The sequence below is a fragment of the Colias eurytheme genome, chromosome 4, assembly GCF_061535395.1.
Source record: "Colias eurytheme isolate Ceu_HAF_F1 chromosome 4, ilColEury1 Martin Lab GWU primary, whole genome shotgun sequence".
Lineage (NCBI taxonomy): Eukaryota > Metazoa > Arthropoda > Insecta > Lepidoptera > Pieridae > Colias > Colias eurytheme.
The window spans coordinates 3,657,665-3,682,517 of NC_142983.1; the positions used below are offsets into that span (position 1 = coordinate 3,657,665).

The 24,853-nt window shown below is 31.7% G+C and overlaps 1 protein-coding gene across 1 annotated transcript in view; it reads right to left on the bottom strand.

Moving 5' to 3' along the window:
• Nucleotides 1–24,853, bottom strand: part of LOC149908838 (uncharacterized) — a 76,412-nt gene that overhangs the window by 45,101 nt on the left and 6,458 nt on the right. Inside the window, exon 2 of the mRNA XM_090120411.1 lies at nt 6,225–6,338. Coding sequence (XP_089976537.1) covers nt 6,225–6,285 — 61 coding nt within the window. The 5' untranslated portion in view covers nt 6,286–6,338. The remainder of the gene's footprint in view (nt 1–6,224; nt 6,339–24,853) is intronic.

Sequence of the window (24,853 nt, forward strand, 5' to 3'; positions counted from 1 at the left end):
TATCATTATATATCATCATTTGCATAGTTCAGCAATTTTTAAGAAAGATGTTTATGAGAATAATTATAAATAAAAGCAATCTCGCGGTTAATAATAATGTCCTATATTTACATATTGTTAAAATTTAACTTTTTATAAGCAAGCATACCTCTGCATTTAATCTTGACTCATAAATTAGAATCAATATATTTCGAATAGTTTTTAAAATTATTACATAAAATCCTCAAACATATTTCACGTATTATGGAAATACATCACAAAGAAAATTCGATACCGAACGAGACAGATCTTTAGCATTGTTTGCTCTTTAACTTGAATGGATTTGCACGAGATTATTTGATGCGGGAGTCAGGACTCAGGACCAAGTTCTTATTACTTCAATAAAGTTGTAAGTATATAAATATTTAGATTATATTAGTAAATCAGCGGTCGGATACTTTTTGACGAGACTAATAATGAATCCGACGAATTTCTATTTACATATGGTAAGTTATTGTATATCTTATAGTATACCTATTTAAGCTTTTATACTTTTAGTTTGTCAAATTTTCTGAAACTTTCATGTTCGTTTCATACATTGTCAGGATTCGTCTTCACTACACATTATTTTATGTAGGTAGGTATGCTTTATTATCTACTAGCGGTCCGCCCCGGCTTCGCCCGTGGTACATATTTCGCAATAAAAGGTAGCCTATGTCCTTTCTCGGGTATCAAAATATCTCCATACCAAATTTCATCAAAATTGGTTCAGTAGTTTAGGCGTGATTGAGTAACAGACAGACAGACAGACAGAGTTACTTTCGCATTTATAATATTAGTATGGATTACATTTTGAAGAATATTAAAGGATGAATTATACCTATTAAAGGAAATCAAATTATTTGTTCTGATTATACTTGGAGTATAAATGACATCATAAAATGTATGTAACAAAATTGGTAACTTTAGCTCATAGTGTTCATTACAAACTTTGGTTTGTTTGGGAAAATACGGTTGAGTGGAACCTCTGGGAGTAGAGAATAAACCTCAAAGTTTATTGGGAAAAATCTAATGGAGGAAGCACAAATTATGTTTATTAATAAAAATTATGTTGCTGCTTGGCTTGCATTCGATGATTGTGTGTGAGTTATGTATTTTATAAGAAATATTATTTTGTGCAAGCAAAATAAAGTAAACGGTTCTGGATATCTTCAATATAAAATCGATCCTACGAACTATTTTTAATGTACTATTTTAAGACTATTAATTAACTTAAAACTTGAATACCTTGAAAGTAATGAGCTTATTCCATGTCATAAAACACAAGTTCAACCAACAAAACTTGGAAATTCTAAGGACGCTAATACAATTTCAAACTTCAAAGAAATTTTATTTAAGAGAATGACGATGTATTTTTAGTTATTCTTTGTTTGTAGACAATCAGGGTCTCAGGCGGGTTGCGGTTAAACCCGGCGAAGTCAGTTTGAATACCGATGACGCTCGTTTCAATCCCTACTCTATGCATAAGTAATGTGAAAAGTAGGACATCGCAGCGATAAAAATACACATTAGATGCTGTTCCTACAAATGTTAAGATCAAAATTATCATACTTATGTGGAATCAGCGTGGTTAGCATAAAAGTTCGGTTATTGATATTTCTTGGACATTAAAGATCAGAGGGACTATGGATGGGCGGGTGTTCCGTTAGGAGGTAGCTCCCGAGTCCTACATTATAAATCATGTTTATTTATGTGAGTTGCTGCAGAATTCATTTTATAATTAATTAAAAATTTAAATATGACTAGAACACAGTTCGAAGGGCGAACTTGTGGATTGTGTGACATTAATTTTGAAACTTCCAAGTACGTACTACTAACTTTCTTATACCTTGGATAAATCTCTAGAATAACCACGAATAACATGGCTAGAATAACCGAAAAAAGCATGTGTCCATAAAAGGCTGTCAAGGCATCTGCAAAGGACCAGTGCTGCGAGTGTTTATGAGCACTAATGACCTCTTAATAACTAGATGAACCACATACTCCTTTGCTAACTGTTCCTTAAAAAAGAATGTAATTCCTGTCCAAACGTTTGGGACTCACCACTACGATGGGACCTGAATAATACTCTAATATTTCAAACCAGAAGTAAACTACTAATGTAGCAGAAGTCAACATGGTTAGTCTTATGGGGAAGGGAAATATCTTAGTACCTAGATTCTTAGAACTTTGAAATTTACTCAGATAGTTGAAGTAAGCATCATATCTATAAATACAGTTTTGCAGCATAAAGTTTGCATAGGTGTGCGCGACTTAGCCAAAGTAAAACAATAAGTTACTGCGAGAACGAGCAAGCGCCTCTGGGTCAGAACTTGGAGCAAATGAAATATTTGCCTTGTGTTTAAAGCGCTTAAGTCAGAAATTACATACTCGACTTCTATAATAATTTTCCCCCCGGAGTTCAGCGAGTTACAACCGAAGATACGTAATCATTTTGTGGGAGTTAATTGTATCTAGTTATTATTAAAAATTGTATATAAGTACTGATATAATTACCTATCATTTTTAGGTGTTTTCTAAAATTAATACTTTTAATTATTAAGCTTTGATCAACGGATAAAACGGATAAATTCATTAAGGTAATTGTTTTATAATTAGAAAGTTTTTTTACTAATCCTGTGACATAAATTGAAGTTGCCTAAAAATACTATTCGAGTATAGACAAAAGTTTAAAATCGTATATTTCTGAATGAATGAGAATAATATTATGAATGGTTAAAATACCTATATGTATTAATATTTCATTACAACAAGACCGAGATTTGTTTTGCTCCAAAGATTACAGTAGCCTGAAGAATGCTAACGCACGAAACGGCGCTATCTACAACATAGACAAAAGAAGCAGTCTATAATTTAATTGCGTGAAACACTACCGACAATCTGATAAAGTAAACGACAGCCGACTGAACGCTAGCCGCCATATCTGACAAAATTTTCATTAATTTAATTAAGCGATGAAAGAACATCATACTCAGATATTTTTCAGTTGAAACATCAGTCAGGGTTGCTCTACGCAAGTAATATTTCCATATGGGCATGATATGAGCTTAGCATGTAAATAAACGAGCGGTTGGCGTGGGTAGTGTCTATTCGTAGCCATTCCGCGATTATCCTATTTAAGCCATACGGGCGTGACTCGCTATTTCTTGTTATTTTTCATAATACCCAACTTTTGATGGCATGCGTTATTATTTCTTGTGAAATTGTTATTTTATTAAAATACTAATAACAGTTCTAATTGATATTAATGCACGTTTAACACCGTATACCTATATTTTTTATGTTCACAATATAATTTTTATTTCGACCTTGGATTATTGCACCGAATATACCTAGAAATAATCTAGAATATATTATTTTATATTTATGCAAAGTTAATACAACGTTTTTAAACATAATTACTTGAGATTAAAATGCACCATTGTATACCTATTAAATTAAAATTCTAATATGAAATTTTAATATGTTCTTTCATAAAGTTCCAGCTGAAAAGTGCATGCTAGGTATTAAACAAATTAATTTGCATTTAATATAAAACATTCTAAACTGAAATCGGAATACAGAAACGCTGGGAGAGGGGAATGTTAGAGAAAAACCGTATAAATATTCAGCGAGACTATATAAATAAAGTGAGTTTGAGCCATTTATTCCGATACACGGGTACTCTGCGCAGACACTGGAAAAGTTGGGCGGAAACGGGATTTCCTAATGCGATTTTAATTCTTTTCTTCCAGCCACGAGGGTAATTTCAATAAAAAGCGACGAATATATTTTATTCAAACAGAACATAAAAAATCGTGTGACGGTTCATTAAAAACAAAAGTTCCGAAAGTCTTCCGTGGCTTTCTGCAGAAATAGAACGAAGGTATTTTGTAAAATATAAGGAAGACATTAAGCCTGATTGTCAATGTCCGTTTATAAAATGTCAAAATATATATAACCATAAACCTGTGCAATAAACAGATAAAATAGCCTAATATTATTTTTTTTGAAGTAATGCAGTATTTTTTAAACAGTTCAAGTTTTGTAAGTATGATAAGGTGCGTAGGTATATGAATATAAGAAATAAATAAAACGCCTATCCGCTAAAAAACAAAAATATTTAGTCAATGTTCATACGCTCAAAGGCACCAAAAGCCTTTTTTTGTTTATAGTTATAAAAATACATAAACCTTCTACCGTTTAAAGGATCGTCAAGTTTTATGAAAAATTCACATCGCTTTAGCGTCTTATTGCTCTCAGTTTTGTTAGATAACAAATTGAAAGAGAATAAATAATCTTAATATATTGTTGTTGTTAGTCAGAAGATAGATAGGTATTTTGGCTTCTCATTAATTTTTATTAATGTTATAATTTCCACAGGAAGATTACCCACAGAAACATAAAAAATACATCTATCTATACTATACAAAATAAGTCTTTCTACATAGTATTTTCTTTTCAAAAATATTTTTTTCGTACATTGCAATTGGTGTAATATTGCTATTTAGCTCTAATGTATACTAGTATTAAAACTTGTTGGTTTGAATTAGAATATTTTTAGACTTGGTGGAATTTAAAGAAGCCGTCTCCACTATAATCTTTTTCGTTTTGTGATACATATTTATGTTTACCTTTTATCTACATATTACATCATCCACATCAAAACATCGTTACTATATCGTATCCAACATACCCAAATCTCAACAGGTATACCACATAATCGGAATTAACAGTAAATTGTTAGCTTAAAGCGCTATGTAAGGGTTAAACTAAGCTAGCTACATCACGTTTTAATGGCGATAGTATCGGGGTCAACTGGCGTCTCACGATCCACTGGCCATTTGGCAACCTGTGTTACAGGCCAGATTAAGGTTATATCATATTGTACTAAAATAGTTTACTTATCAAGACGACGTACGAACGTCATTTAACGTGTGTTAGTCATGCTCATATGTGGTGTAACTTTATTAACATATACATTGTGGAACAATTTTGGGACACTTACATCGTTATCTAGTAATAATAAATATAAGTAATGCTTCTACGACTGATTTATATTTCTAGAGAGGATATTTATAGAAGAAGGCTTATCTAACGTTATTTTTATCTGGAGATTGCGAGAGACGTAAGCTGAAGCTATATTCTAGTAATGTCAACAATAACAGTACCTTATTACACTTTTTTAAATTATTTCTAAACTACCTGAATAAATTTTGTAAGTTTTAGAAAGTTTTAAAGAGCTTTTTATATTTTAATTCCGGCTGAGACAAATCAGCATCCCCAAAAACATGAAATCCGGTACTAAGCTAAGTAAATAAAATATTATTCGAAATCTCGACGTTTGTAACTTTTCCTTTCTTAACAAAATGACAACTTGACGAGTGAATTCAGTACCATATTTTGTATGCACATTGTCCGTCTCAGGACTGAACCGGAAATTCCGTTGTCCATACACATTTCTAAAGTTCTGGTCGATGCGGAAATCATCTCGCGAAATATTCTGAAAATTCCGTCGAAAATATAACTTGAAGGGATGGAATGGGAATTCATAATATCAAACTTTTAAAGATCATAAACAGAACAAACTTTTCAGTGGTTAAATGTTTTTTGCTAACGTAATAAATAATAATTTCCTTGTGAATGTCATGTTTTTTAAAACATATTATAGAAAAAACTTAACACTGTCAGCCGAAAGAGCAAAGTTAATAAAACAGGTTTTACATTTTGTTTATTTACAGTGTTGAGCGTTATTGTGCTAAGCGAGTAGCGTTTGTTTTTAATTAAAATAAACAAATAATGTGTTAGTTAAAAGAAAAACAATACGGAGATAAACGTATAAAAATAATATATCATATCACTGAACAGAGGCATGGGTTATGGAAAAATCAAATCTTTATCAATTCCTTGTTATTGAAGTACCTACCTAGTTTATCGGTTTTATTAAATAGGACAATGAATGAATGACCTTTCAGCGATTTTTCGTCGAACATTTTTTTTACAGTTTTGTATTTCGACAGGCGGGATTGAAGTAGAAGAAGAGTTTCTTTAAATATTTTTGTATTTCTCGGAAAAGTAAATTTATAGAAAATCAATATCTTTTATAAGGCAATATACACCCTTAAGGCGATAAAATCAAAGTACACAGAAAATTTTAAAACTCTGAACATATAGATAATTTAAAATGCATATTATATTGAACATACCTTTGCACAATAACATAAAGGTAAGCAGCAGCGCTCGGGAGCAGAGCCTTGTTAACGCCATTGTGATGCCACTATCGACCCCGCTTGCAGGCGCGCGATCTCATCTCAGATGACCTGCACAATAAATATCAACTCAATTTGATAAAATAAGAATATGAAACATATTAATATTGTTTTACTCCGGAAGTAGTCAAGCATTGTCTCAATAACCAGTGATTTATTCCACTCTTGTAACGTAATGTCTATATTCTACGTTGTACACAAAAATAATATAAGAGGTAAATCAATACACTTAAAATTTTATATCTACTTATTCCGAAAAAAATCATCATTCTCAAACTTATGAATATGCGGCATAAACATAAACTAAAACCAAACTGAAAACGTTTATAAAAACAATCTCAATGATTAAAAGTTAAGCAACAGTTGTGTAAATAAATGAATAATTAAACCAAATTAACAATTCCAACTTAAACATCGTTGGATTAAAACTTTCATTAGCGTAATTGTAAAAACAGAAATAATAAAAGCGATGGAGGACTAACAAGAAACGTTAAGAATCCCGGTAACTACTTAACGATCACAAAACTACACCAACTATTTACAAAGAGTGATTTAAACTTTTTTATTACAGGAGTTTTACTGAAACGCACTAAAAATTGACTTGAACCAACGAGAACCAACGGTTTTCAGTGATATTGCCTGGCGTAATCTTGTAGTCCGTGTGAATAAACCGGTGTTATATGTATCGGAATGCTAGCGTAGTTTTACCAGATTTTTCAGTGTTATTCATATGTTAAAGAAACGCAATAACTGGATTTGTTTTTCCTTCAAAAGCAATCACACTTTTATTTAACTTGGCATTTAAAAATAAATAAGGTACATACTACTGAAATTCATATATTCGTGATAATATAATTTACAGAACTAGAAATATCAGGATTTAAACATTTCAATGATCAATGAATCTGTAACAAGTTATACTTTCTTGACTATGTAGTTACTATCTACATTACATTACGCTAAATTATTACATATTTTTTAATATACGTTTAATAAATAAGCGTATCATAACGGTAATGTAACAATAAAAAATCATTTTACACAATTTTAAAATTAACATAAACGTGCAATTATTCTAAATTGTAAAAAGCATCCCTCGTAGTCTGTTCTAAAAATGCGCTTTAAATTTCTCTCTTGATCATTTTTCATAATTTATTTCTGACTACAAATGGTATTTCAAGAATAAGGAAATAGCTTTGATGCCGAGAGTCTATAGAAAATACTTTCTAGAACTCGTAAGGACGACATGATTTTTATATTCGTGATCTTTATTGTACACTCAAGTGTGAATTTATATTAGTTACTACCTATTTTATGAAATATTTTATGATTTCTTCAAATAATAAATAATCAGAATTTCAAGGAAATTACACAACTTAAAACCTTGAAAACTTAATCTATAATACACACAACTCTCGACTCCTTTTCGTATAATCTTAACAAGCAAAACATACCTAATTAATTCCTTCTCCAGCTTAACAAGAAAGTACTAGGTACTAATTAAAACTTCACATCCTAACTAATTATTTTTTTAATAGCTATGAATGTAATATTCGCAGTCACACAGCGTATTCTGATTTAACATTTGTCCACACTGAGAGAAAGTTTCATAGAAATGGAAATGAACACATAATGCAAGGTAACTGGGGCGAAAACGTAGGTATAATAAATATACTAGGATTCTGGATTCCAAATTCAAAAATATTTTTTATGGCAACACGTGTCTACAGGTAATATAAGGATCAATGGCCTTGGGCTATGACTACTTTTTACGTTCATTTGATATTTAAAAAAAAACATCTCTATACTTTATGGAAATATGTTATTGTTTTTTAAAAAACGTAAAGGCATAAACTACCAAATCTACTAAGACTAAATCAAAACTGTTTTATTCTCAGAAATGGATGTGTGTTATTATTTTGTTTATTTATTTATATTCACAGTGCAGTTGTTCATATAAGACTTGTTTTTCATATAAGGTCGAATCATACGAAACAATAGTTGATCATCTCGCCAAACTCACCGTATTACTTCTATTTGCTTCACAAGAAATATCATTACATCCTAGACAATATCTGACGCGAAGATATTAAAAGACAAACCCAGCCAAGTTGGGCCAAGTCTCGTAACGACAATAGCTTAACTCAGAAAAGTTACGTAACCAAGTTAATTTTGCGGTCCACCAACTAATCTTTACTTGGAAACCCTTTGAGAATCGTCTCTGCCACTCGAAAAAACAACACCAAGATGTTGTTGATGTGTTTTTTTTATTTCTAATAAGATCTCTTTATTATCTCATCCGCGATTGAGTCTTGCTTTGTTTAATTATGAACAGATAGCCTTTTCGTTTACGGGAAACTATATTGTGTTATTATTGTGTTTCATAAAAAAATCAATCAAGTAAAACAACTGATGTAAAAAGCTTTTTATATAAAAAAATTTGAGCACAAATAAAATCAAATTTGTAAACGGCTTATAAATTCAACAATGTTTCGCTGCTGTGTTTCGTCGAAATACCAATAAAAGATTTATTGTTACAAAATACACGTCGAATTCAGTGAATATTTCTTGTAGCATTGTTTGCTTAAAGAAGAAGATTATACATTTTCTCTTGTACTTGACCAGTTCTAGCAACTATTTGTGTGTTTCTCCGTTTAATTGCTACTAGCGGTCCGCCGCGGCTTTGCCCGTGGTACATATTTCGCAATAAAAAGTAGCCTATGTCCTTTCTCGGGTATCAAAATATTTACATACCAAATTTCATGCAAATTGGTTTAGTAGTTTAGGCGTGTTTGAGTAACAGACAGACAGACAGAGTTACTTTCGCATTTATAATATTAGTATGGATTATTAATTAAACTCTTTCATAGCTCTTTTAATATTTAAAAGCTCATAGCAACCTACGTTAGAAATATGTATCTAACACATACATGAATGGATTAAAACTAATCTTCAATACTTGATTAGACATCAGAAAGCATTTACTAAAGAAATAATTAATTATGCTTGAAAAGCAGATCCGCAAATGGATGCATCTTTGTATATTTATTTTAATTAAAAGATTTACATATTAGAAAAAGATTACACAAACACCTCGTAGAAAGCTTAACTTATTGGAATTGTTTAATAAGAAGTTCAAGATTATTATTAAAAACCGTTCTATCAAAAATGTATATTTCGTCTTCAACTGTAAATAGCTTATTTATCAATAGCTTCACAAAATCAGACAAATTAATATTCACGAAAAATATATTACGTAAATGCAATCGTAAATGAGTCATGGAGCTTTCATCTAACTTTATTACATCTTGCACATTTATAGTTATACCTTTATATTCAACACAATGTCTTGTACGAACAACAATATTGAAAGTAGTAAGTACGCCTTATATTACGTAAACTCTAGTAATTACATGTACTATTTTAAAAATTACATGCACCAACGTATCGGCTATTCTTACAAAACAGCTGTTAGTATACGGGTGAAGTTTAAACGTTGGGGAGTGCCTTAATTGGGGTTTTACGAACATTAATCAAGTGCTTACACCGGGGGAGCAGTTAAAGGCCAGTGCACACTATGTCCGACATCGATGTATCGCAGATGTTTGGTTCTGCAACAATTTTATGGCCTAATTTGTCGAATATCGCTGAAGATGTCGACAATGTTTCCTCTTTTTTACAATGATGGCAAATTGCAATTAAAAATAATACAAAATGTATTAGAGGTTGAGATTTTAAAGAGGAATTTTTAGAAACATTCTCAGGAATGTCTGTCTACATAAATAATATTATATAGAAAAATAAGTTTCAACACAAATAATAAATTCATAGTATTATGATAACATACCTACACACATATTTTTTCCCTATGCACTCATAAACTCGTTCTTTAATTATATTTATTCAGCCCATACAACTGTAAACTATTTAAAACTTCGAGTCCGTTGAATTGCGAACACATAGTTGCAAAATTAATGGATCGTAGGAAATAATATAATTCAATATCGATGGAAATTTATTATTGTATATTCGTGTGAAACCGACTACTTTAGCCTAAATTTTGACCCACTTCAATAGAACAGATATAGCTCAAACTTATCAAGGCTCGATGAAAAATCAATAATTTAACTTATTAAGCGATTCTTGTTTTTTAAACTACATAATATGTTTATTATAAATGCTGACATCAAGAGCATGTGCCAGTATGCAGCGGCCCTTACATCGGACGATCCGTCGTTTGACAAATGACAATCGGCCACAAGGCTCCGACTCCTTACATCCGTCAATGCATTTTTTCGTGAAAGAAAAACGTCTAAGAATAAGAAAAGTTTACCCTTAAATTTATTTCCTCTTCCGTATAATTGATGATTGTGATATTTTTATTTTTCATTGAACGCGTTTTAGCAAAATTTAATTTAATCCGCGCTGAAACCGCTGAAGATAATATGCGCAGTTTCTATAGTACTTACCTACCTAATTAATTTTAGTAAACTTCTGTGGTGTGAGATTTGGGAGATTTATGACGTCATATACCTTGATAAAGTATGTTACCCATTGAATGATCTCCGTTTACTAAACAATTTCTAGTTTATGTGTTATGGCAGAACAAAATATCACGTTCGCGCGTTCGGTTCGTTTTATTTACTTATCGTTTTATTTTATGCTTATGTATAGTTACTATGATTTCATATATTATTCACAATCAAACTTAGTAATTGAAAATAAGATCATTACTGCACTTTCGGCTGTTGTTTCAATATACGTGTGGTCAGATAAAATAATACAAAATAGTCCGTGAATTGTTATTTTTTTAATATTTATTTGTGCAAATTGTTTTTCAATTCAAATATATCCTAAAATCGTTATTGAATCGCGAACGCGATATCATTATAGATAATAAAATAAATCCGATTTCGGGTGGTCTTTATGAAAAGCGTCAGTCGCGTTGAATGGTGTATAAAAATAAATAATTATTACTGGCGAGCGCGTGCTTGCGGTCGCTAAACCAAACACGGCATCCGTGTGTCGACTTCCGACGTATCATGATCACAAGGCACTATGAAATAGTTTACATTTACGATTTCGTTCTGACTCCCTTACACAAGTATATGGTACGCTTATCACCCACATAAATTATGTACATGAGTATAAGATACATATTATGTGACATAATATGTATCTTATACTCATGGTGTTTGCGTGATACGCAACTTACGGCTCTCTCCCCGAGGGGCGTGGGTATATGCAAGATTTTCCCATTAAAAAAATGTGTAAGCATACAGTATCAGATGAAAGTTTATTTTGCATCGGAACTAAAAAGAACTAGATGTATCTATTTAGTTAGTACCTTATAGTTAGTAGTAGTAGTAAAATTACAGTTCCGTTCGTTATTTTTTTCTGTTATTATCAATTTTTATTACAGCTAGTTATGCTATTGTTTCTAACTGCCAGCTGTTTATTGAAGAAATATAGAAAAATATAGATGGAATTAAAAGTAGGTTGGTCCACCAAATATTTTAATTAGTTATGTTGACGAGTCTGTATTTATCTATGCGTACAATTGTCTATTACCTTCTCAGGATATAATATAATTTTAATCGAAATTTTGAAGATTCTTACTCATTCTGCTCCAAAAACTTTTTATTAAATTAGAACCGAAAATAATAACCGCCTATATTGAATAGATAGAAAAAGAATGAAACTGTTATTTAAATGGTAATTTTCCTGAAGATTCAAACTATAACATGGCTTATGATATCGGAAAACCACTCTCTAGTCCCTTTGTTATATTCCCAGGGTTTTTAAATCTCAAACTTATGGCCTGCACGTACGGTTTCTTTTAAAATTTAGAAAATGCAGGAATGAAAACGTACGTCCCCTATTGAATTCTTATATCAAAAACCTGTCCTACAATAACGTTAAAAATAATACATATATCGATTCATGGAATAAATACATTTGCATACTAATGTACCCATTATGGCTGATTTAATTTTATAAATAACATGTTTGACTTCTCGGTACTTTTCATTACGATAACCACAATATTATATTTATAGATTTTATGAATTAAAAATTGGTGAAAGCTTATGATTTGTGATTGACTTATTTAATGCAAATTCAGAGATCATACTCAAAACATAACATGACTATAAATTTCAGCATTTATATTTTCAATAGAACACATTATATCAGATATATAATATACATAATAATATTATCCTCGTGCATAAAACTCAAACGTGAAACGCGTTAAAATAAATATTATTATCTATCATTATGCATGCGTTATTCGCAACAAGCGTTTATATCGTTATTTTAATATTACTACATAACCGCACCCGTTTCATTAATTTCACACCATGTCCGAGGGGAATTTCGCTAAATAAGCTTTTATAACCATTATGATGTGTAAATTTTAATTGTCGGCACTGTGTGATTGATTACGTATGATATGGTAATGTGAAAGTGAAATACGCGATAAAGCTACTTTGTTTAAGCTATCATTACGATGAACTTTCGTACCGTATATGGGCATAATGAAATGTTATTACGTAAACCGCCATTGTTGATACAAATGACTGTATGATTGTATTCTTTTGTCGATGAAACACCGCATTTTTATGTTTATTGATTATTGTGGCATAGGCTGATTATTGGTTGCTTGTGTGTATTCAACGAACTGCAAGAAAACAAAGCGGCCGGTTATTGCTATTAAATCAATCTTTTAGTTATTATAAAATGATAGAAATATGTTTGTTGACATGATACCCAAAGATTTAAGTATATAAGACGTAGTAAGTGTTTAGGAATCTATGGTGTAACGTAAGGCTATAAGAAAATATATAAATGTATATACTTACTTATAAATTGTATAATTTGAAAATAGCTTGGTATTTTGAAACTTCTTAAATTATATATAAGAGGTCTTATGAGAGGAATTATGGGCAGTAGTGTTATAATAAATTGAATCCTATTATACCAGCAGCGTCATGTGCAGAAGGTTGGTACCATAATAATTATATTTTATGCTTAATGGCATAAGTTTTCGGCAATAATGACTTTTTTAGTATTATTTTTTTCAAGATGTATATTGCATAGATACCTAAGTGTGCGTGTATGTAAGTAAGAATATTAAAATACATATTTTCAAAACTATAAATACCAAATTATAACACTAAAACTTATTTATATACAATAAAAACTTATGCTAAAAATCTAGTTGATGAAATAACTATCTAATTTAGTTTAAATATTGAAACTCTCCAAATGAGCTCTTGAAGTTGAAACTATCTATATAAGAAACATATTTATAAGAAAAACATGTAAATAATTATTAGATAGATAATTACATAAAATAAAACAACAAAAGCAAATATTTTGTGACGCTTTACTTTAATTATATGACCGCTCTGCCCAATCTATACTAATGTTATAAAGCTGAAGAGTTTTTTTGTTTGTTTGTTTGAACGCGCTAATCTCGGGAACTACTGATTCGATTTGAAAAATTCTTTCGGTATTAGCCAATTTATCGAGGAAGGTTATAGGCTATATATAATTATGCTACGACCAACAGGAGTGGAGCCAAGGGGGGTGAAACCGCGCGGAGCAGCTAGAATATAATATGAAAACTCTACATTAATTATAAGTATTGTATGATGAAGTATACTGCAATACCTAAATATACCAAATCAGATCAGTTCAAGCCTGTGGCCAGTTAAATCAATTATTCTATGAACATAACCATTAGTTATTATTGCTAATGCCCATATATTTGTCCAGAAAATTCCACACACAATCCAGGACACAGCGCAATATATTAAGACAAATGTTATTACAAGCTCCACTCGTTGTATTTTTAGTTTCTCCCTCAGTTCTCGTATGAACAGACTAACCAATGTTGAATTAAAGGGTACTCCACAACCCTTTACGAACTCTTAAATTGTGAGACAACTTCCGTACTTAATAAATTCAAGATAAACATTGGATGGCGGCATCTTTATATAATATTGTCTTGCTCACTAAGCTTGTCACCACTATGATGCATATTCTTTGAAATATATAACTCTATAACACTTTACTTTTTTGAAAGTGTATTTAGTGGAAATGACCATATGGATATTATTTTTACGCATTCAACTGAATTGAAACCAATTAACTAAGTCGAAGCAAAACCATTCATTTTCCGTAACTATAATGATACTAATTTCATCTCAACATTGCTTGCTAATGCGAAAATAATATACTAAAGAACAGATCAACTTGCACAAAAACAATGCAAAACTAAAAACATCAAAATCTGCGCAGAAGATTTCAAAGGATCCAACGAAACCCAAAGAGAAAAAAGAACCTAGTACCTACATCAATTTAGTCTTTAGTTAAGAATTGTAATACGGAACCAGTTTAATATTTTTACGGTTATATCGTAAAGAGCGGCAAGATGTCGCAACAATTCTCATACTTCAGCTTTAGTAAGCGATAGGTAATATTATGCATGAAGTTCACAAACAAATTAAATTGCACCGCTACCAGCTTCTCGGGCTCCACATATCTTTATATTGTGGGAACAACGTGTCTCCTAATATATCTAGAATGCTATGAAAACAAAAATATTCACTGCTCCTGTAGCCATTAAAAATTGAATTATCTCTTACTATTAAATATTTATTTTATTAATAAAACTTTAAATATGTATAAGAATTTAAAGAACATAAATTTTCTAATTAGATAACCAATATAAAATACATAGATTAATTATAGGTCTTTAATTATTCATAATGAAAGACGATATATGTACTACATTTAAATCGTAAATAATATTTGATAACAACAATGAATTAAAATTAGCCCACTCTAATCTATCCCCCTAGTATGTGTATTAATTTAACAGAATTTGATTTACAGTTTTCTATATTCGTGTTATAGCAACGAAACAAACAAAGGAAGGACAAACTTGGAGCAGATTCAGTCGCTTAGATGAAATTGTGTAACCCAAGAGACTACTTCTAGTTCTGTTTTGAGTACGTAATTCCTAAATTATAATATTACTTATCCTCCTTTGTGTTATCAATTTAAATATTACAGCATTTGATATAATTAGATTTGATAAATTAGAAAACAAGTTTAGCCTAAAATAGGTTAGTTAATAATATCTTACCGTCTTCGTAATCCCTACCACGAAGTCATAATTTGCTTATTAAATCTGTCTTCTTAAAACAGTTGGTTTATTATTATATATTTTTAGGGTTCCGTACCTCAAAAGGAAAAAACGGAACCCTTATAGGATCACTTTGTTGTCCGTCTGTCCGTCCGTCCGTCCGTCCGTCTGTCAAGACCCTTTTTCTCAGAAACGCGTGGAGGTATGAAGCTGAAATTTATATCAATTACTCAGGTCTACTGTCCCTTGAAGCTGTGAAAAAATCAAACTTCTAAGCCAACGCAATCAAAAGATACAGCCGTTTATGCCGCAAATTTTCGACACTTGCAAGGGAATCAAAACCTACAGGGTGCTTCCCGTGAACTCAGAATCTTGAAATTTGGTACGAAGCAACGTCTTATAGCATAGATAAAGGAAAAATTACGAAAACCATAAATTTTTAGTTACATCACATAATATATATTTTTTTAATAATTTTAAACTTACTACCCATTTCCTCATAAACGCGTAAAGGTATTAAATTGAAATTCATAAAAAATACTCAGGTCTATAATATCTTTAAGCTGTAACAAAATCAAACTTCTATGTCAACGCAATCAAAAGAAACAGCAATTTAAGCTGCATATTTTGAAACTCGCAAGTACTCGCAAGGGAATCAAAACCTAAAGGGTACTTCCAGTCAACCTAGAATCTTGAAATTTGGCATGAAGCAACGTTTTATAGCACACATAAAGGAAAAATTCCGAAAACCTTAAATTTTTAGTTACATTACAAAATATATATTTATTTTTTAATAAATATAAACTTATTACTTTTTTACTCATGAACGCGTAGAGCTATCAAGTTGAAATTCATATCAAAAACTTAGATCTAATTGCCTTTAACCCGTGAAAAAAAAATTGCAGGTTTGTACGGAACCCTCGGTGCGCGAGTCCGACTCGCACTTGGCCGGTTTTTTTTCAGTACTAGCACAGCCAATAATACTATGGTAGTGGTACTATCATGATTGTGTACGTAATAAGTATTTTATCTTCCGTTTAAATTGAAAATATTTATGCTAAAATAAATAAATATACTGAAATCATTAACGCAAATATTTTTTTATTAAAGCTGATTATTTAATCCATCAAAAATACTGTGAAGAACATAATATAATGAAACTTTGTTTGTCATTTATCGCAGGCATTGAGGCAATATCAATTTGCAAACTGGCAATTACAATAGAAAAAAGTCTCTAGTTGAAAATATACTCATGTTTTTTCAACAAAGGCGTATAGCTTTTATTCAAAGCCTCATTGAATTTGAACAATAGATCAGTTGTGTCGCAATGAAAGTCGTTTGAACTTAAAGAGTAAATAAACAGCACATAATAATATTGTCGTTTATGTGTTTACACATCTCTTCCAGCTAGTTTACAGATGAAGTACTTCCTCCGTTATTTTAATAGTCGATTTATTTAGCGGAGACAACGAGGTTTTTCATGTACTTAGCAAATCTATACCTAATTATAGTCCGTTTTCTTATGGGAAAAGGTATACATTTTTGAGTAAAGCAATGCCATTTGGTACGAATGTTGTACTCATCCACCTAAGCCCAAATCGCCTGGTAGCCAGTGTCTACTCCCCGGCAGAAGGGAGGGAGGGGGGGTTATAGAATAGAGCGCCCGGCGCTCGGAAAAAAAATTCTGGCGGATTCATTTGGCCCTTTGAGTCGAGTTTGGTGTCGTTATCAGGTAACTAGATGATGCCCGATTCATTCCCCATACCAGTTTTTTAGGGTTCCGTAGCAAAATATGTCACAATCTTTAAAATAATAAACTTTTGGCAGTGGCAAAATCCAAACAAACCAGTATATTTTTATATTTTTGTATGAAACTTGGTTTATAAAAAAATACTGTCTGAAAGGCCATTTCATGCAGATTATAAAAACATTAACATGTAACATATATCTTACCATTTTCAATGTGAAATAAATTATAGAAAGTACAGGAACGTTCGTCAGCGCAGCGTAGGGACGGGTAATAAACCCGAAAAATAAGCAATAACATAAAACAAAAACCAGTCAAGTGCGAGTCTGACTCGCCCATCGAGTGTTTCGTACTTATTTGTCCTAATACCATATTATCTTGTCTGGTAGGACCTGGCTAACTGATACACACACACTTTCGTCTTTATAATATTAGTGTGATTTTTAATCATCTTTAAATTATAAATGAAGTCAGGTAACATTGTTAAAAATAAAGATATATAATAATAGAACGTTTTTGTATTAATAATAAGGACAACCACCTCCACAATTACATAATCCGGTACATTTGAGCTGGCGTATAAAACACTTCAATCTGGAATTGCAAGACTTCACGCACCGACATCTTATCAATTCAAAGCTTCTCTTTTCTTTTTATTTCAGATGGGCAAGGAATATTTTGATTTTTTTAGGTCCCTAAATATATACAGCCTCTAAAACTGCCCTTAAGGTGTGTTGTTTAAGGGCAGCTTCTGTGGGAGGCAAATTTTCAATTTGCCTGTCCGTTTTTGTTAAAAATTTGTTTGCGACCCTCATTTACTGTCACAGCGGGGTACAATGTGAAAAATAAACATGTGTATGTAGTAATTATAAAAAAATATAAGTTCTGGATAAGAGTATCCTTAAAATATCGTGACCGTCCCTACCTATCATGCATTGTAATCACAAACTTTTCAATTTCAATGTCTACATATTTGCCACTGTAAAGTGCTTCAAATCCTCGTGTGCCATTCGGATATGCCTTCCATACCTCAAATGCATGTGTACCTATAGTTCTTTTAGACCTTCTAGCTTTGGAACACACGATATAGTAGTAGTAGCCAAAATAATGTTAAGAACAGTCGACAGATATGGCTAATACAGAATATCATGTATTCCAAGCTAGAAGGTCTAAAAGAACTATAGGTACACATGCATTTGAGGTATGGAAGGCATATCCGAATGGCACACGAGGATTTGAAGCACTTTACAGTGGCAAATATGCAGACAGTGAAATTGAAAAGTTTGTGATTACAATGCATGATAGGTAAGGACGGTCACGATATTTTAAGGATACTCTTATCCAGAACTTATATTTTTTTATAATTATTATAAGTACATGTTTATTTTTCACATTGTACCCCGCTGTGACAGTAAATGAGGGTCGCAAATAAATTTTTAACAAAAACGGACAGGCAAATCGAAAATTTGCCTCCCACAGAAGCTGCCCTTAAACAACACACCCTAAGGGCAGTTTTAAAGGCTGTATATATTTAGGGACCTAAAAAAATCAAAATATTCCTTGCCTATCTGAAATAAAAAGAAAAGAGAAGCTTTGAATTGATAAGATGTCGGTGCGTGAAATCTTGCAATTCCAGATTGAAGTGTTTTATACGCCAGCTCAAATGTACCGAATTATGTAATTGTGGAGGTGGTTGTCATTATTATTAATACACAAACGTTCTATTATTATATATCTTTATTTTTAACAATGTTACCTGACTTCATTTATAATTTAAAGATGATTAAAAATCACACTAATATTATAAAGACGAAAGTGTGTGTGTATCAGTTAGCCAGGTCCTACCAGACAAGATAATATGGTATAGGACAAATAAGTACGAAATACTTGATGGGCGAGTCAGACTCGCACTTGACTGGTTTTTGTTTTATGTTATTGCTTATTTTTCGGGTCTATTAGCCGTCCCCTACGCTGCGCTGACGAACGTTCCTGTACTTTCTATAATTTATTTCACATTGAAAATGGTAAGATATATGTTACATGTTAATGTTTTTATAATTTGCATGAAATGGCCTTTCAGACAGTATTTTTTTATAAACCAAGTTTGATACAAAAATATAAAATATACTGGTTTGTTTGGATTTTGCCACTGCCAAAAATTTATTATTTTAAAGATTGTGACATATTTTGCTACGGAACCCTAAAAAACTGGTATGGGGAATGAATCGGGCATCATCTAGTTACCTGATAACGACACCAAACTCGACTCAAAGGGCCAAATGAATCCGCCAGAATTTTTTTTCCGAGCGCCGGGCGCTCTATTCTATAACCCCCCCTCCCTCCCTTCTGCCGGGGAGTAGACACTGGCTACCAGGCGATTTGGGCTTAGGTGGACGAGTACAACATTCGAACCAAATTTCATTGCTTTACTCAAAAATGTATACCTTTCCATACAAGCATGCCCATAAGAAAACGGACTATTATATGTTGAAGAAATTTTGCAGAAAACTAGCTTTCCGCCCTTGGCTTCGTCCGTGTTATCAAAGAAAAACCCGCCTAGTTACTTTTCCTGTGAGATTTCTGGTATAAAACCTATCCTATATGTTAATCCAAGTTACCCTCTATATGTAAGTTTAATTTAATTGTTATCGATTCAGTAGTATTTTCGTGAGAGTAACAAACACATACACATACATCCATCCTCACAAACTCGCATTTATAATATTCCTAGGATGCTCTTTAAAGCTTAATAACAAAAACATGTAACCTTTCATATTCATAATTCATTATTGTTTCCATCTCGCAGTTGAGTAATAAAAGAACGATAAATAAAAAGAAACAAAAATCCTAAAGATAATACACGTAAATGCCTTCAGATCTTAAAATAAATGAGTCGGAGTTTGGATCCTTGTTTGATCCGTCATTCACCATTAGTTTGATCAACGCCACTTTCTTGAAGAAATTGAGAAAAATTGACATTTTATGAGCAAATTGACATTATTTTGATCTAGCGTTTTTCACTTACCAGAAAGGCTCCTTCATAAATATATATTTTTAGCGTATCATTTATTTTCATTGTGATTCGACACAAAAGATGAAAACGGAGAAGGAAAGAAATTAATAATAGTTGCACTTTTATAAGATTTGTATAATAAATAGGATTGAAAAACATGATGTTAAAACAAATAAATATATTTAAACTTTAATTATAAAAATGTACAACATATCACACTAAAAAGACATATCATATATTATCATGCTTATGTAAATAATAAATCTCCAAACGAGTTTTTAATATCTGTCCATCATATACTAAGTTAAGCGTTCCGTTGTACGGTAAAGCAATTATTTTTTTAGGGTATTGCTTTAATGAGCCGACGACATGTGGGCACAAACATTCTTGAACCCCATCTTTGGTAAAACGTTCTTGCTGACCGAACGCTTGTGCGTTTTTAATTACCGCGTGCGGCAGCGATAGATATCTGACTTTTTAGGAGTAGAAGTCGAATTGCATGATGCAACGGATTTGAAGATTTTATAATAAACGTTAATGAAATTAAACAAGAGGTTTTCCGGACGTTGAATGGTGGATTTATAATTTAGTTGTTGGGGATCAACTCCGTCACATGAATTATAAATTAATGAATATCTTAACTGGCTAATTGAAAAAAATGTTAATGACCCTTTTAACTCTAAAGCATTGAGTTCATAAAAATGTTAAAACTAATGTATGTTTTAATTTTTTGCAAATCAAAACAGTGTACATTATAATCGAATAATCGTGTTATGTAAAGTGGTAAAATTATTATAATGTTGATTTTATCGCCAATCGTTATTCGATACCTAACCTAATGATAATTTGTGAAATAATTAATGGGCATGATTAAAGCGTGCGTGTTTACGTACAACAATTATAGTTATATTTCAAATACTTGGAAGTTATTCATTCGTCAACCAGCTTACAAAAAATTGTCGAAACATGTGGGCATTTAAAAGGGGTATCGACAATATTTTGCTGCACAAAAAATGTTTCATCGCACGCATCGCAAATTGAAGGAGAATTCGTCAGCTATTTTTATTATACAATTTATGTGATAATTTAAAAAAAAGAATTCACATATGCGTTCCGTTTTACGCGTCATCCATTTTCCGCAGCGGAGTCAATTAAACAATATGGCGGGCTTTGGCGCCAAACAACGTACACGATAAAACTGCATTGTTGACGGTCGTGCTCGATCACTTTGATCACCCGCGTGTCACACACGTTATCGTAGCTTCCTATATAAAATGTTTTTGTTTTAAACATCCGGCTTTTCCAATAGATACTAAACGAATGACCATAACTGGTTCTATTATTTTGTGCTTAATTTTTGTGTTTTTTTTTTAATAAACTCTTTTTCTAAACTCTTTATTGTATGAATACATTTATGTTACGCGTGTAGCGCTTTTAATGTTGAGATTTATGATTTAGCAAATATACATTAATTACCTACTTAATAAACAGTGTATTGAACTGTTTATAAGTCACTTGTATGAAATAGGAAATAATCTAATTGTTCCCATACGTCATATATATACTCGAGCACCTATTCAGATTCCTAAGTCATTAATGTTCCGTCTACCTAGGATTTGTAGGCGCAGATTAGTAGTCAGATAGTTGGGTTTACGGTTGCTTTGAGCTCAAGTAGATGCTGTAATCACAGACATACATTATAATTTGACTGAAAGCAATTATTTAACCACCCAAACGTTTACCGGCTCTATATACAGACGTCTCTATACATCGTAGAAATATACTTATTTGGTCTGCAGTCTGCAGGAACTAAGCTGTACTGAGATTGTTCGCACATTTCTTGCGTAGTCTTAGAACACTGAACAAAGGGCAATTATCTAAAGCGTTGTTTAGAATACATCATTCTGGAGTTTAGCTTATAATTCTAATAATACTATTGCAAGGGTAACTTTGCTATATCCAATGAAAACTTAAATTATAATCACTATGTAATATGTATTCACTATTCAGTCGATGTTTTTATTGTTTGACATAGCTCATAATTTTGTTGTAGATTTTTTATTACAAAATGTTCTAATAAAGTATAATAAAATAAGTAATACTCAATGTATATTTACTTATAATTGTATTTTATCGTACTACACTCATACAAGAATAGGTCGTGGCTACCCTGGTACGATATTGTTATCTACCATTCCGTTTTCTAGTCTACCTACACTAGTGAAAATAAACCGCACAACGAATCTATCATCGACAGCCATTCACGAGCAGCGAAAAGTGCTGCGAACCTTTATAATGGCAGCTTATAAATCGCTTTCAAAGAAATTCCCGAGGGTCGGGCACAACAAAGCTAACAAGGGTATGAGCGCAGACGCTCATTTGCGACATCGCCACAGTCATTGATGGCTGATTGCTTAATTGCTTCGTTTAATCAATTGAGCGTTTGAGAAACGCATGACCGTTGTGCTCGGACGCCATTGAGTTATTGCTGAGCCCCGGGTCACGAATCCTTGCTTTTATTAGCTCCTATTTCTTGGTATCTATTTAGCTAGATCTTGTTGATTAAAGATTTCGCGAAACGTTAGTGCGTGTTATTTGACCTATTCAATAGTGCTGCGAGTGCATGTGGGCTTGTTTATTTTCTCGGAACAGTGTGTCGTTACATGCATGCTCTTCATAATACATATTATTATATCTAAGATGATTAGAATGTAAACATTTATAATTGCATTATTAAAGATGATCGAATGAATCATATTAACATACTTCACATTTGAAAAATATAAGTAAATTAAGCAAATATAAGTACATATAAACGTTTCATTATTTTTCTTCGAATTACATGAATATTTTAAAATAATATATAATTTACGTGGGGTCAAAGAGAGCGAATATGTAAACCAGTACCTACCGAAAATGTATGCTACGTAATGTTACAAACACGACGTGGACGTAAAGGTTTAATTTTAACCACGTAGTTTTAATTAATTTTTGTTAGTTAAGTAAATTGTTTGTGTATATTATGTCAATTTGATATTATTAAAGGGAAGCGATTAAAACATTTTTTAGGTATTTTACGGTTTCGGTATCGCGTAAAATCCAAATACAAGAAAACACTGTATTTTTTTCAGCAGTACTTAATCCAGAACTTATATTATTGCGTCGAATGTAGAACTTTAATATGTATTTTCGGGTGAATCTGAATTCTTAATTTGTTTGTCAGTGAAAATTATGTGAAAATGTTGTGTATACCAGATTCTTTGAAATCTAAAAATAATCCATACTAATATTATAAATGCGAAAGTAACTCTGTCTGTCTGTCTGTTATTCAATCACGCCTTAACTACTGAACCAATTTGCATGAAATTTGGTATAAAGTTATTTTGATACCCGAGATAGGATAGGTTTTATCCCGGAAATCCTACGGGAACGGGTTTTTCTTTGAAAACGCGGGCGAAGCCGCGGGCGGAAAGCTAGTGATTATATAAATGAGCCGATATTGTCATAAGTAACAGACAGTCAATATGTAAACGAATAAGAATCAATTTTATTAATAACTCGTAATAAATAGAGCGTGTATGAAATACTTATATATATTATCACAGTCTAAGAATTTTCGTTTAAGCGCCATTAGTATAATAGGTTATAGCAATATTTTAAAAGAGATTTAGTTCTTTAAATGATAAATGTTTAAGTGAGTTTCCTCTTAAGAGCCCGTTTAAATACATTTATCGCTGTATGTAGGTCAAAAGAGAGTTTTAAAATCATTCATTAAAACTATTATTTATATTATTAATACTTATTAAGTAAGCCTACCGCGCCGCGCTGGCCACGATGGTTTATCAGGTTCATTACTCTTTCGTACAAAAACAGCTCATCAGATCTGGATAAAATTTTGTAGAGGCATAGATTTTTGGGAATACATGCATAGATATGATTTAAGATTACGAAGCACTCTAAGAGAGTAATAAGAGAATAATATTCGGGGCGTAAATATTAAGAATATTCCTATCTAATGTTCCTTACATGCATGTCATCACTGGATAAAAACGAACAACCATATCATACTTTTTATCATCGAATACCAGTTTTCTCGTTCCTAATTAAACGAGTTTCGGATACAACTGCTACCAAATCACGGATAAGTACTTAAGCGATTGCGGGTTTTAACCTTTCATAAGCCTTCCGTAAATAGGTCTTACACCGAAAAATACTACATTAAAAATGGATTAAAGTTTTAAAGTAAACGAAGATATTCTTTATTAAACTTCACCGTCGGCAGCCAGTAATTAGGTGATGCTGAAAGAATTTTAAAATATCAACACTTTCGAAATTGGCTGTGTGAAAACTATTTTGCACTTATTTATAGTTTTTAACTTTAACCTTGCATATGAGACCCTTTAACTAATTTATTTCTAAAAATTATTATTAATTACACTAAGTTTCTTTTCTGAGAAATTATAGGCATAGAACCTCCCTTCTACAGTTGTGCCGTACAAATAAATATAAAAAAACTATCTTTAGATATATGTATAACCGTATAGGTACCTAAGCGTATAGAGAACATTTTCATTCATTATGTAAAGATTGATCGTTTGCGTTCTGTATTCAATTTAATTTGTATTTTGATTTGATTGAAAGATTTTTAA